Genomic DNA, 13,322 nt, shown 5'->3' on the forward strand with positions numbered 1-13,322 from the left:
GTGTAGATGCAGTTTTCCTTGACTGTCGTTAACCAGGCGTCCCAGGTTTAGTCCATGGAAAACGCTTTATGTTCCTCATGGTGCCCTCATCTACTAGACCACAGATTTTCTTTTTTGCTTTGTTTTCCCAGTACTCCTTTCTGTAAAATGTCTGAATTTGTCACTTGCAGCATTGTTAATTCATTGTAATTCGTGTTTCTACCTTCCAGATAGGGTGGCTTCAATAAATTTGTTTGTAAGATCACTTTATTCAGGCTTTGTTTTAATTTGTGTAAGTTTGATAAACTTTTATTTAAAAAATTATAAATGAACTCTGAGTACTTTATAAGCTACTGCCGGGTACGTACAATCATGAATAAGATTAAAACTGTCCTGAGGACTGCTACTTGTTAAGTGGGGATTCAATAATTTGAGAATTAAATCTACTTTTAAACAATTTTCAAAAATATTTGTACAGTAAGAGTGACACACCGTGGCAGGAGATGGGTACTTCAGTTGCTCTTATTTTTGAAAGAAAAAAGTCCATAGAGCTATACTTGAGTTTTTAATGGAAGAGATAATGATCCTGACCATATTGATGGTTTTCTCATGTAATTATCTAGCAAATAGCAATTACGTTTTTCACTTTTCTTCCCCCTGAAAAATAGCGTTATCATTTTTTGAAAATGATTTGTTTTGTTTAAAATTGAAACAGTACGTGCATGAAAAAAGAAGAAAGTCAAGATTACCCCAAATTCTACCAAAGATACCCACCATTTAAGATGTTTTGAGCATCATCTATTTATGTATACATTTGTATATTTCATACCATATAAACAGGATCGTATTTTCTGTGCTCACTGATAACTTTAGATTTACTAACAGATCCTCCATTTACAGGGAACTTATGTATTTCTTAAATCGTTTTTTGGCAAAGTTAAGTAACCTAAATGATTATTAAATGCTTTTTTGTGTTCAGGAAACAGTAACATGGTGGCAGTAGAGTGTTCTTACACCTTTCCTTAAGTGCCAAGCCCCCTGTTCCTCCATCTCCCCAACTTAGTGAAGATATTGTAGAAGTATTGGGTTTCTATTACCTTTTTTTTTTTCTTAAAGAGACAGACTTTTCCCAGGCTGTAGTGCCATCGCACCTTTACAGCTCACTGTAACCTTGAACTCCCGGGCTCAAGTGATCTCCTGCCTCAGCCTCCCTTAGCTAGAGCTACAGGCATGCACCACCATGCCCAGCTCATTTCTTTTGTTTGGTTTTGAGGTGAGATCTTGCTCTGCTGCCCAGGCTGGTCTCATGAACTCCTGGCCTCTAGCGATCCTCCTGCCTAACGTCCCGAAGTGCTGGGATTATGAGCCACCACATCTAGCCTTTATATACTTATCATTACTTCAACTCTCAACTCTTCACCAGTTGCCTAAATTTCCCGCCTCAGATTTTAAGCACCTTGGTTATTCTAACAGTTTCCTCATCTTGAGGAAATTTTTTCAGGAATGTTACCACCTGCTCCGGTTTGGTCTCGTTGTGCTGTAGACCAGCTACCGTGGCCTTAGGATCTCATTTTCCTGACAATCAGGCGAATCCCTTTGTACGGGTACAAATTACAGTGAGAAGAACATGGACTTTTTCTCTTATCCAGCTTTGGGACCTTGGAAATTGAACCTTAGTTCATTCATCTAGAATCAGCAGACTAATACTGCAGTTGTTATGAGGATTTCATGAATTACTAAATAAAAGGAATCTAGTAATTCCTAGTACATAAACAGCACACAGTATATGTTCGTTTCTTATTTCCTGGTTAATCTGGTTGGTTTTCTCTCATATATGCTCACATACTACGGTAGGCATGAGATTGGCTTTTTGGCCTATAGTTTTTTGGTTCTACTTAAAAATAAAAATATTTGAATTAAAAGTTCTAACAGAACCTCCCTAAAACACTGATTCTTATCTATCCTTCTGTTTATGTATAGATCTTTTTTTTCCCCCTGAAAAACACAAAATGAGGTTGTAATTATCAGTGTTGTCCCTGTGAAAAAATGTTAGTCCTTACAGTGCTATTTTGTGAAGTGCTAAGTTGTTTTTTGTTTTGGGGGCGTTTTAAAATCCTTCTGTATGTTAATAATGTGGCCTTGGGATAGATTGGATATTTTTTATCTTACCAAGGCATTCTAGGGTTAATGTGGAAAATGTATATTGTTATAAACTGCACTTTTATGAAATTATCTTAGTATTTCCTGGAAGTACTGAATTTCTGTTGCTAGAGCTTCTCTCTGAATTTAGAAATACTCTGAACACAGGGATTATTTAGAGTTGTTAATGTAATTCTTGTTGTAATTTGGAAGAATATACTAAATAAGATGACATGAGTCTTGTGTGGTGTTATCCTAACAGATGGTTTTATTTTAGTTTCCTTTATTCAGTTCTGGATTATGGGATATCTTTTTATTTTGCCCAACAAACTTTCGAATAGCTTTTGGACTTTCTTACCTTTTTCACTGAAAACATGTAAGATAACATTTTTTCAGCTATCTGTAAGGAAAATTCTAATTCTAGTATAGCTTTTACATATGAAATATTCAGCATCTCCTTTTGAAAAATAGATACAAATACACTTTGAAAGAAATTCTGTGAGTTTTCATGCAAAACCATTTATATAAATGTTATCTTGAAATTGGTTTAAAAAGTTTTTATCGAATTATTGCATTGGTTGTAGTTAACTTTTGATTAACTTTTGATGTAATATCTTTCCAAGTAACAGTCTCAGTATAGGAGTAAAATATCAGGTGATGGATAATTGGAGTTTTAAAAGCTTGAGGGGCTGCACTTTGATAAATATGGGAAAATATATTTTAGGAATATTAATCTTAATATATAATAGAATGGAAACAAAAGATCAGGTATGCAGTTATTACATTTGGCACTCTTTGGTAATAGAGAAAGGTGAATTTAAGATTTTGAAGAAAAAAAACTTGATAGGAGACAGTAACAAATACTTGTTTATGTTTCTCCTATAAGAGAACAGCTGCCAGGATCAGTGTAACAAGTTTGAGATTATACATTTTGGGGGAAAGGTATATTTTATTTTTACATAATGAGTCTGAAACGACAGTAGGATATCAAAGTAAAACACGTGGGAATTCAAATGTGGATATTAAGAATCAGGTTCTCTTAGGACTTGCTTAAGCTTATTAGAAAAAGTTTAAATTAGTGAACTTTTTTCCCCCCCATAAAGAAAGAAATTGAGCTTGTCTTTCTATTTACTAGATCTTAACTATTAAATTATTTTTCTTTTCATGCCATAGTTCACAAAGATGTCCAAAACTAATGGCTTATCAGAAGATTTGATATGGAACTGTAAAACACTGATCCAAGAAAGGGATGTAGTTATAAGGCTTATGAACAAATGTGAAGACATTTCAAATAAACTGACCAAACAAGTCACCATGCTCACTGGAAATGGAGGTGGATGGAACATAGAACAACCGTCCATTCTAAACCAAAGGTAATATTGTTGAACACACTTATTCGTTATTTTATCTCAGTTGTATAAAATATCTGTACTTACTTCTGTATTGTGCCCAGAAAGTGATACTGCAACTAATGTTAGAAGAGAATCCCCAAGGTTTTCTATATTGGCACATAAATGGTACATGAATTGCTTTTCATTGATTCCCCCCTCCACACCCACAATCCATTTTAATTCTTTCGTATCATTAGAAATTAAAGAGGGGGAAATGCACGATCTTATATAACCTGTGTCTTCCTCATTCGATAACAGATAATTTCTTATATAATCACAGAAACCGAAAAGGTGGTTTTAGCTCCCCAATACATAAATTTGGTGTCTCAAAAAATGCCAACTGCTTAATTTCATCAGTGTAAAAATTTCTGTCTTAGCCCATTTTCTTTTTAAGCATAAATAAAATGAAGTGATATCATGTATCTGTGATGGAAAAGCCCAGATTTTTAAAGTCTCCTTTTGGGGTAGAAACACATCAGAAAGGGAAAGGATAGATACTTTTATTAAATAGATATAAGATATAAGTATACATATTTCCCGAAACTGCTACTTTCAGTGAAATACCTTGTCAGGATCCTTGCAAAAAATAAACACTAAAAATTGTCCAACAGCCAGTACATATTAAAATGGCTTTTTGTAATTGTGAACACTCACATTTTGCATGGTGTTTGGGGGATCGGGGTGGAGGAAATTGTCTTGAACTTCCTTTAAAAGTTTATTTGTTGATTTTCAAGTAGTTTGGAGACTCAGAACTGTTCAAAATACTTCCTTTTTAAAAAAAAATACCGTGTTATTGTTTACAGTGGCAAAAACATGGAAACAATAAAATCAGCGAATAATTGGAATGAATTCTGGCATATCCTATACTTTGCAATGTTATGCAGCTTTAAAAATGAGTTACACCTGTTCAGAATATTTCTGATAGGTATTTTAATAAGATTAGCAGTAGGATCTCAGTAAAATGAATTACCTTGGTGATTTGATTTCTGATTTTCTTTTTTAAGTTAATGATCAAAGCATATTTGCTGATCATTGGTTAATAATTGAAAATCAAGGTATGGGGGGAAAAAAAACAAGATGTGGTTACTGGCCTTGATAGTAAGCTACAATCTTTTCTGTGCCCTTCTAGGGTGCTATGGGATGGTGTAGGGAAACGTGATGCAGTTCCCACAAAGAAGCTCTTTTCTGTGTTGCATAGAAAGAACTATATCAGCAAATTCATCTCCTAACAGTGTAGTTGGAGCTGCTGCTTCTTGTTCTCCAGCACTGGATGTGGGGAGTTCTTCATTCTACAAGACTTACCCAGTTGAGTCTACTTTATCATAATTTGGATTTTTAAAAAAATCAAATGCTTTATTGCATCACTTAAAAATTTTCTCTCTTAAACCCACATTCACAAAGACCTGTTACTTGTAAATAGTATGATCAGGTAATCAACTGTCCTTTCCATCAGACTGAGACTTATTTTCAATTAAATATTTAATAGGTGACCAAATTATTTTTGAAAGTGCTCTTTGGATCTAATCCAAAGTACAACTTCTAAAATCTCTATGGATAGTGTCTTTAGAGGTTGTTTAAATGCATTTTTAGGGGGTGGAATTTGTTGTCTTGGTTTTTGTTCTTCAGCCAAGGTAAGAGTTGCACGAGCAATTTTTACTTGGTGTACTGGCCAGGCATTGCGGCTGCGTAGTATGTAGACATTTAAAGTTGTTGCCTTGCCTTGGGAAAGGATTTATTAGCACAGAGGAAAATATTAAGACTATCCTGATGAATAACCTGTCATGCTTGCATCTTTCTCTTAACAGAACATGTTCTCTGTAGCAGAGTTTACTTTGCTACAGAATAGTTTACTTTGAAGGAAAATGAACGTTAACTGCTTAGTTTTCTATTGCAAATTGATGTGGATTGTAGAAGGAAAATTTGCCTTTTAGAAATATACATTCCAGAACTCCTTTTTAAAAATTTAAAGTCTGTGCAAGGAAAAATGAAATTTCTGATGTGCACTTAAACCATTACATCCGTAACTTTTATTTTAAAATGTCAAAATTCAAATTACCTAAAGTTAAAATGTAATACAGTGAAGGAAAAGAAAAAAAACTCAGTATTTCTCCTGTTTTATTCTTAACCATAGATAGAGGTATCTCTAAAGCTTTAGCAATTAATCTAAAAATTTACCAGGTTTAATCTGTTTTAACTGAAAAGATTTCTCACATGTTCAAAGTAGAGTAGATTTAATCATGTGTATCCTGTCTTTTCCGGGCTAAATCTGCCAACGTTCTTCTGATTCTGTTCATGCTGAACTTGACAAGACAGTTTCCTATCCTGTTTCTAAACAGGGGCTGTGTGACCATTTCCAGTTATGTGAATGCAAATTAACGTTGCACATGTGGTTTGACTAACGCAAAGCACTAAGGATGTAAATGTTTCAGTTTGAATACTTCTGTTAGTACAAACTACGGTGGTAGTATTTTCAGCAGTCATGTCACAAGTTTGGAACTTAAACTTGTGGTCGTTTAGCTTCCCTAACCTGTTATGTTGTAGATACTGCTTCAAACAAGTCTCTCTACCTCCGTATTTCCGCATTTTAAGCTCAAATTTAGCGCGTTATCTATACCCCTGATGTTTCTGTTTCAGGCCTTTCTCACTTTTGAAAATAATTTTGAAACTGGTTTCTCTGACAGGAGATTTAAACACAATTTAGTTTTCACACTGTGAAGAAGTCATTGTAACTATCTGGAAGGATTTTGTTTGTTTTTCCTAACAAAACAAGTCACTTCAAAATAAGCTGCTGCCTCATTTTCTTTCATGATCTCAGAAAATCTTTAAATCATTTTTTTCTTTTTTTTGCCTTAGTGGGAGGTAAGAAAACCTTCAGTTTGAAGATATTGTAGTATTCTGTCCAGCAGAGAACACTTAACTAATTCAGAAAACCTGAGCAAATCCCTATATTCTTAATAGTAAATTTGTGGTTTGGGTTCATTATTCAATCATGAAAATTCTTAGGAAACTGTAGGGTTTCAAAATAGAAGGAGAGGTATAATTATAGAGCATCTAAATATTAGAACCTGCTAGAAAAGAATATAAGTACCCTGTTTTAAAAATTTGTCATAATAAATAAATTAGGTGGAATTGGGTACAAAGAGTCTTTATCAAAACTGCATTTTCATTGATCCTTTTACATTCTGAAGAAAGGATCTGTAATGGGCAGGACTCGTACTAAGCAACAGAAAGCTACCTGTAATTTATATAGATCTAACAGAGGAGCATATATATTATGCTATGTGTGTATATATATTATATATACACACATATTAATATATAACAAATATTTCAATATAATAAAGCCGCTTAATGTGCTGATCAAAACATCCTTAAGCAATTTTATTTAAATGAAAATTTCTATATAGTAGCTATTTTTAAATTTTCCTCATTACTCTTTAAAATTTGATGTATAATGAGAATTTTGGCAGTTAAATAGACTGTTTTCTAAACATGTGTTGGTAATGAAGAAGTTTAGTGATTTTTGTTTATTTCTTGGCTATTTGTGATAGGTTGTACATTGGGATGGCATGTGGGCCACTGGATTTATTTAAATTGACGTAATATGCCTACCTTATTAAGTTTCATTATTAAATTTCCTATTAAGTTGACCTTCTCAGGAATTGTGAACCTTATATGTATGTATAGGACGACTAAAACAGAGGGAAGGACTCAGAAAAATAAGGAGAACTCAGTGTTGACCATGCGGGATGGGGGGAGTCAGAGAGAGAATTTTTCATTTTCGCTGTTTAGTGGTTAAGGGCTGAGCTCTGGGTCACACCTGGATTGGATATTGACTCTGCCACTGCAGATATGGATCTGGTTAGCTGGGTGACCTTGGGCAAGTTCCTTAAGTTCTCTGAGCCATGGTGAACTTCTCATCTGTAAAATGGGGATAATTATCAATGTTATAATTGAAATATTATAATGCTTATAAAACCTATAGCATATTGTCTGGAATGTGGTAAATATTCCAATGTTTGCATTTATTCACACCACTACTATAGTAGAAAGAATACTTTTGGATCTAATAATTAAAATATCTATGATAATATGTTCTATTTATCATCACTTTGTAGTATCATAAAAATTATGTTGACTAAGAAGGCAAAAGACCTTTTAAAAAATCCAGCAAAAGAACTGTAAAGACCTTGGATATACTGCTGATTTTTCTCCTACCTATATGTTTAATTTTGTTAAACAAGAAATGTTTTATTCATTGCGTACCCTAGTTGAAGCTTAGATTCTGATGTAACACAGACGTCCTTCAGTCTCTCCTCCTTTACCCCATTCTAATGGTCTCAATTTCAGGGTTTGACCCTTTCACCATTTCTTATACCATAGCTATGTCCAGACCCCTTCCCTGTGCAAACAGGATGTTTGAGGAAATTAAGGGGATAGGATAAAAGCTGGAGAAGGGGAGGCATGGCCTTCTCTTCTCTTCTTCACATTAATGTGGGGTATATGCTGTTCTAGTGAGTATGAGAAGGCTTTGGAATGAGGTAGACGTCCTGAATGAAAATCTTAGCCACAACACTTTGTAGCTGTGCAACCTCAGACAAACTACAGCGATGCAGACTCAGCCTCGGTTTTTTTTATCTGTTAAAATGATGATAATAGCTACTTTATGGGATGTTTAAAGGACTAAATGAGGTCATACTTGAAAAATATCTCTGTCTATATATATAATAGGTGTTCAGTAAACGATAACTGCTGTTAGTTTTTAAACCACTTGAACTTTTAGAAAAAACTGTTGTTTTTATCCATTGTAACTTTCCCATATTACCCTCCAAACAAGTCATTCCCAGGGATTAGTCTGTTTATATGTTTCCAAATTAAATAAGATTTTTGACACTTGCGTGCTATTTTCTACTCACCGATGTTCATTGGTGTCTAGCAAGTTTACATTTGTACATCGTGCACACATGAGTATACACCTACATGCACACTGCAGAATTATACATACCAGTGACATTAGGGATGATTGGCATGCTCAGAAAGTGTTTATTAAACTAACCTGGCCAAAGTAGCAAGTTATGTTTGGTTACTTAGTAACCAAACATAGTATTACTTAAAGTAATACTTTAAGTAATACTTTAAGTTCCTTAATGTGCTAAAACTCAAATCAGTACAATTTAATTTTCTAGTATTAATATTAGCTTAGTAATATGTTATCATAGTTAATATTCAGATAATTCATGGAGTTAATTTGGTAGCGTTACCTTATGACAAATAGGGAAATATTTGATTCTTATTGCCACAAGAAATAAATCAACAAATACAGAACAAAGTTTGAACAGGAAAAAAAATGGTGTTTTGGGTTCATTTTCTGAAGTAGGTGTGCATAGCTCATAACAATAAGCTAAAAGGTAAGGCTAAACCTAGGTGTTTCAGTTTTTATATGTAAACCTGAGCTTTATGTCAGAAAACTAATAGAAATATAAATCTGTAATATTTAGTAACTCTCTCTTTGCCAGTTTGTCACTGAAGCCGTATCAGAAGGTTGGTTTGAACTGGCTGGCATTGGTGCATAAACATGGACTTAACGGCATTTTGGCAGATGAAATGGTAAGTGTACTCTATTTCTAGGATTCGTTATTCAAAGTGTCATTAATAGGTATCCTTGCTGTCATTTAAAACGTGAAATTTTTCCTTGCCACTGTAGTTAACTACTCTCACTTCAGTAGCTTAATGTTTTCTCCTCCCTCTCTGTTTTTGATAGCCTGTTAGTTTTAGCCTTCTGACTCCTCCCCCAAATGAAAATAGATGTATTGTTTTTCTGATTATCAAATGAATAAATTCATGTGTTAAAAATTAGACATTACATAAAAATATACAAAGAAAAAAAAATCAAAGTCACCAAAATCCTACCAGTTAGAAACAAGCTCTAGTTTCTTGTCCATCTTTCTAGAATTTTTCTTCTGCAAATGTGTGGTGTTTGCATGTGTATGTGTGTATATACATACATATATATGTAATACCAAGTGAGATTTTACTCTATGTAATTTATCTACAGTTGCCTTTTAAGTTTTATTTGTTTATTCATTTTATTTTGGTGTGATAATTGAGGTACGGAGGATAACTGTGCTTTATCCAACATCACTTACTAACTCTGAAGCTCTGTGCCCCCCATGACAAAGATGTGTGTGTGTGTGTGTGTGTGTGTGTGTGTGTGTGAGCCAGCTGTTAACAGCTGTTATTACCTTATTACTGCAAAGGACTTAATTAGCCCAGTACCCTCTACTCCCCTCCTTTTTCCACCCTATCAAACATTTCCCTTACAAAAGACCATTTTATTGGCCTTTAAGTTTTAATTTACTTAAATACCTGTCCTGGTTCATAAATAAATCCACACATATATATCAGCAACATCATTTCAGCCGCTTTATTTTTATTAGATATCTCTCCAAGTCTATTCTTTCCCAAATCATATTTGCTTAAAGCAAGTTAGGAAGTTCATTATAGCTAATAGTCCAGGTGCTGTGTAGAAACTTGACCTTTAATCTAATATTACCTTCAGCTATACTTTTTAAAAGTATATATTAAGATAAAAGTGCATACTTTTTAAAAGTGTATATTCAGAATGGGTCATGTTGGGTAGAGAAAATGTTTACCAAATGCATAGGTATTACACTTTGTATTGAATTCCCAAAGTAAAAATTAACAAAGATACGATACTCATTCACTAGTTAGCTGCTAGGAAAATAATCTTTCGTACTGTAAGGTGTATTCCACACATATTTCATACTGTCATTAAAACAAATATGGTATTTAATGAAAAAGTGAATAATAAAGGATTTCAAAATACAGAAATTACATATAGAATACATAGCATTGCAATTGTAGCATTACAGTTGTGTGACTGTGTAGCTTGGAAATCTGACATGGGTTTCCAGTCCCAGCTTTGCCTTTGATGGGCTGTCTGATCCTTGCCAGGTGATCTAATCTCTCAGGACTAATATTAATAAAACATAGATAATTTCTATAACATAAGATTGTAGTTGGCATCAAGTGAGGTGTATATTATGTGAAATTCTTGTTGTGACCTGCAGAGCACAATATTTTAAGTTGGTGGCTTAGTCAGCTAGGGTTGCCATACTAAAATACCACAAACTGAATGGCTTAAACAACAGAAATTTATTTTTCCCAATTCTGGAGGCTGAAAGTCCAGGATCAAGGTATTATTAGGTGGGATTACTCCTGAGGCCTCTTTCTTTGGCTTGCAGACAACCATTTTCTCTTTGTATCCTGACATGGCCTTTTCTCTGTGTGTGTGCATCCCTGGTATCTCTCTGCTTAACAATGACACCAGTCATACTGGATTGGGCCCCACCCTTATGACCTCATTTAATCTTAATTTCCTTCTTAAAACCTTCTCTCTCTCTTTCTCTTTTTTTTTTTTTTTTTTTTTTTGAGACAGAGTCTTGCTCTGTCGCCCAGGCTGGAGTGCAGTGGCATGATCATAGCTCACTGTATCCTCAAACTCCGGGGCTCAAGCAATTCTCCTGCCTCAGCCTCCCGAGTAGCTGGGACTACCAGGTGTGCACCACCACATCTAGCTATTGTTTGTATTTTTTGTGGAGATGAGGTCCTGCTATGTTGCCCAGGTTGATCTTGAACTCCTGGGCTGAAGCAATCCTCCCACCTTGGCCTGCTAACGTGCTGGGATTACAAGCGTGAGCCACCATGACTAGCTTGAAAGCCCTGTCTTTCAAAATACAGTCACATTGGGAGTCAGGGCTTGAACATAATGTGTTTCAGAGGCGACACAATTCAGTCCATAACAGTTGGGTAATGTGTAGTTCCCCTTAGGAGCTAAACCTCCTTAGTAGCCATTTTTAAAACCACTATTTTATTGATGTCTAATTTACTTACAATAAAATGCACAGATGTACAGCTTAGTGACTTTTTGCATATATTTATACCCACGTGACCACTACCCAGAGCAACATTTTCCATATCCCAGAAAGTTCCCCATTGTGTTTTCCTGTCATTACCACCACCACTATTTTGACACCATAGATTGATTTTTTCCTGGTTATACGATATATACTATTTGTTTCTGGTTCATTTGGTGGAACATAATGTTACTGAGATTCATCGGTGTTCTTACATGTATCAGTATTTTGTGTTCTTTTTTATTGCCGTGTTGTATGGTAGTACGTAGTATAAATAAGCCGCAATTTGTGGATCCATTCTTCTATTGAGGGGTATTTAGGTTATTTCTAATGCTTGCCTACTAAAATAAAATTATGCAGTCTTACTCAAGTCCTTATGACATACGCTCTGATATCCCTTGATTATATTCCTAAGAGTGAAATTGCTGGATAGTAGAGTGGGCATGTGTTTACCTACACTTAGTCCAGGGACATCATCCTCATTCCATCCAGTGCGTATAAATATTTGCTATATATAAGCAATAACCAAAATTATATCCTTTCCATGCAATGCAGAAAATCTTCCACATTAATATGTGTTATGTATGAATTAGCAATTAAGATCTATTCATCCTGCTAATTAAAGTAAGTTACAGCAGCATTTGGAGATTATGATCAATTTGAGAAGAACATAGTAGAAATGCTCTTAGAGTTGCATTATGGAAAATCAAAAATGAATACAGCACAAAAATGTTCCTTTTCCTTTTGTATTTTCAAATATTTATTTGTTCTTTGTTTTTAAATTTCATGTATTATCTTTTAAACTTTTAATTTTAGGGCCTAGGAAAAACTATACAAGCCATTGCATTTCTGGCATATCTCTATCAGGAGGGTAATAATGGTCCTCATTTGATCGTTGTTCCAGCCTCAACTATAGGTTTGTAATACTGGGGACAACTGTATTTGACTTTATAGTGTTTATATAGGTGGCAGAGAGTGTGTGTAGGAATGTTGGGGGAGGGGGGTCGGTTGTGGTTTCTTAGTTTGTGGAGATGAAGATTAATTTTTTATGGTCTCCTTATACTTTTCTCCATCGTGTATATATGTGTGTTTGTATCGTCAGTCTTTTAAAAGGAAACAACTCAAATATAAGTCAGTTATTCATTTTTTAAATCATTATAGATCAAGGACCATTGGATAAGATATTTATTTTGGTACTTTTAAATTCATAATTGGATACTTATTGAATCAAAATATGTAATTCCTACTCAAATGACTGTTCCATTCTTTGTCAATTTACTGGATGTGGCAGTTAGAGTAAGAAAATATTTGTCCATATGAATGTAACAAAGAAAACCTTCTCTTCCAATTAAAATTGGAAGTTAATAATCACCTGTAAATACAGTAGTTGGTCCTCTGCCCTTCATTTTGAAGCCTCGTGAAAACTTCAAGATCAGTTTAATCATAAAGACTAATTAATATTGTGAAGGGTCTGTGATAAAAACAAAATTGTGTTATTTATATTTTATAGAAATTTCTAAGCATAACCTGTCAAACTTTATCATGAACTGCGCGAACATACCGTATCGTAGCAGATGCAAGTAACATCTCTTTTGTTTCCTAGATAACTGGTTAAGGGAAGTTAACTTATGGTGCCCCACTTTAAAGGTGCTTTGTTACTATGGTAAGAATATGTAATTCTGCTTTTAACTTTGGGAATTTCTTCAAAATTAAAATACAGTAAAGCACAATAAATACAATCAATGTATGTATTGTTTTTAAATTCTAGGTTCTCAAGAAGAACGTAAACAAATTAGATTTAACATTCATAGTAGATACGAAGATTACAATGTAATTGTGACCACGTAAGTATTGAGAAATTTGGCACGGGGGGGGG

General features: G+C 34.3%; 1 protein-coding gene across 1 annotated transcript in view; it reads left to right on the plus strand.

Moving 5' to 3' along the window:
- SMARCAD1 (SWI/SNF-related, matrix-associated actin-dependent regulator of chromatin, subfamily a, containing DEAD/H box 1) overlaps window positions 1–13,322 on the plus strand; it is a 125,260-nt gene that overhangs the window by 83,425 nt on the left and 28,513 nt on the right. Inside the window, exons 8-12 of the mRNA XM_012647159.1 lie at window positions 3,292–3,491; window positions 9,026–9,116; window positions 12,263–12,362; window positions 13,050–13,109; window positions 13,215–13,290. Of these exons, the coding sequence (XP_012502613.1) occupies window positions 3,292–3,491; window positions 9,026–9,116; window positions 12,263–12,362; window positions 13,050–13,109; window positions 13,215–13,290 (527 nt within the window). The remainder of the gene's footprint in view (window positions 1–3,291; window positions 3,492–9,025; window positions 9,117–12,262; window positions 12,363–13,049; window positions 13,110–13,214; window positions 13,291–13,322) is intronic.

Source organism: Propithecus coquereli, unplaced genomic scaffold (genome assembly GCF_000956105.1).
Source record: "Propithecus coquereli isolate 6110/MARCELLA unplaced genomic scaffold, Pcoq_1.0 Scaffold26, whole genome shotgun sequence".
Lineage (NCBI taxonomy): Eukaryota > Metazoa > Chordata > Mammalia > Primates > Indriidae > Propithecus > Propithecus coquereli.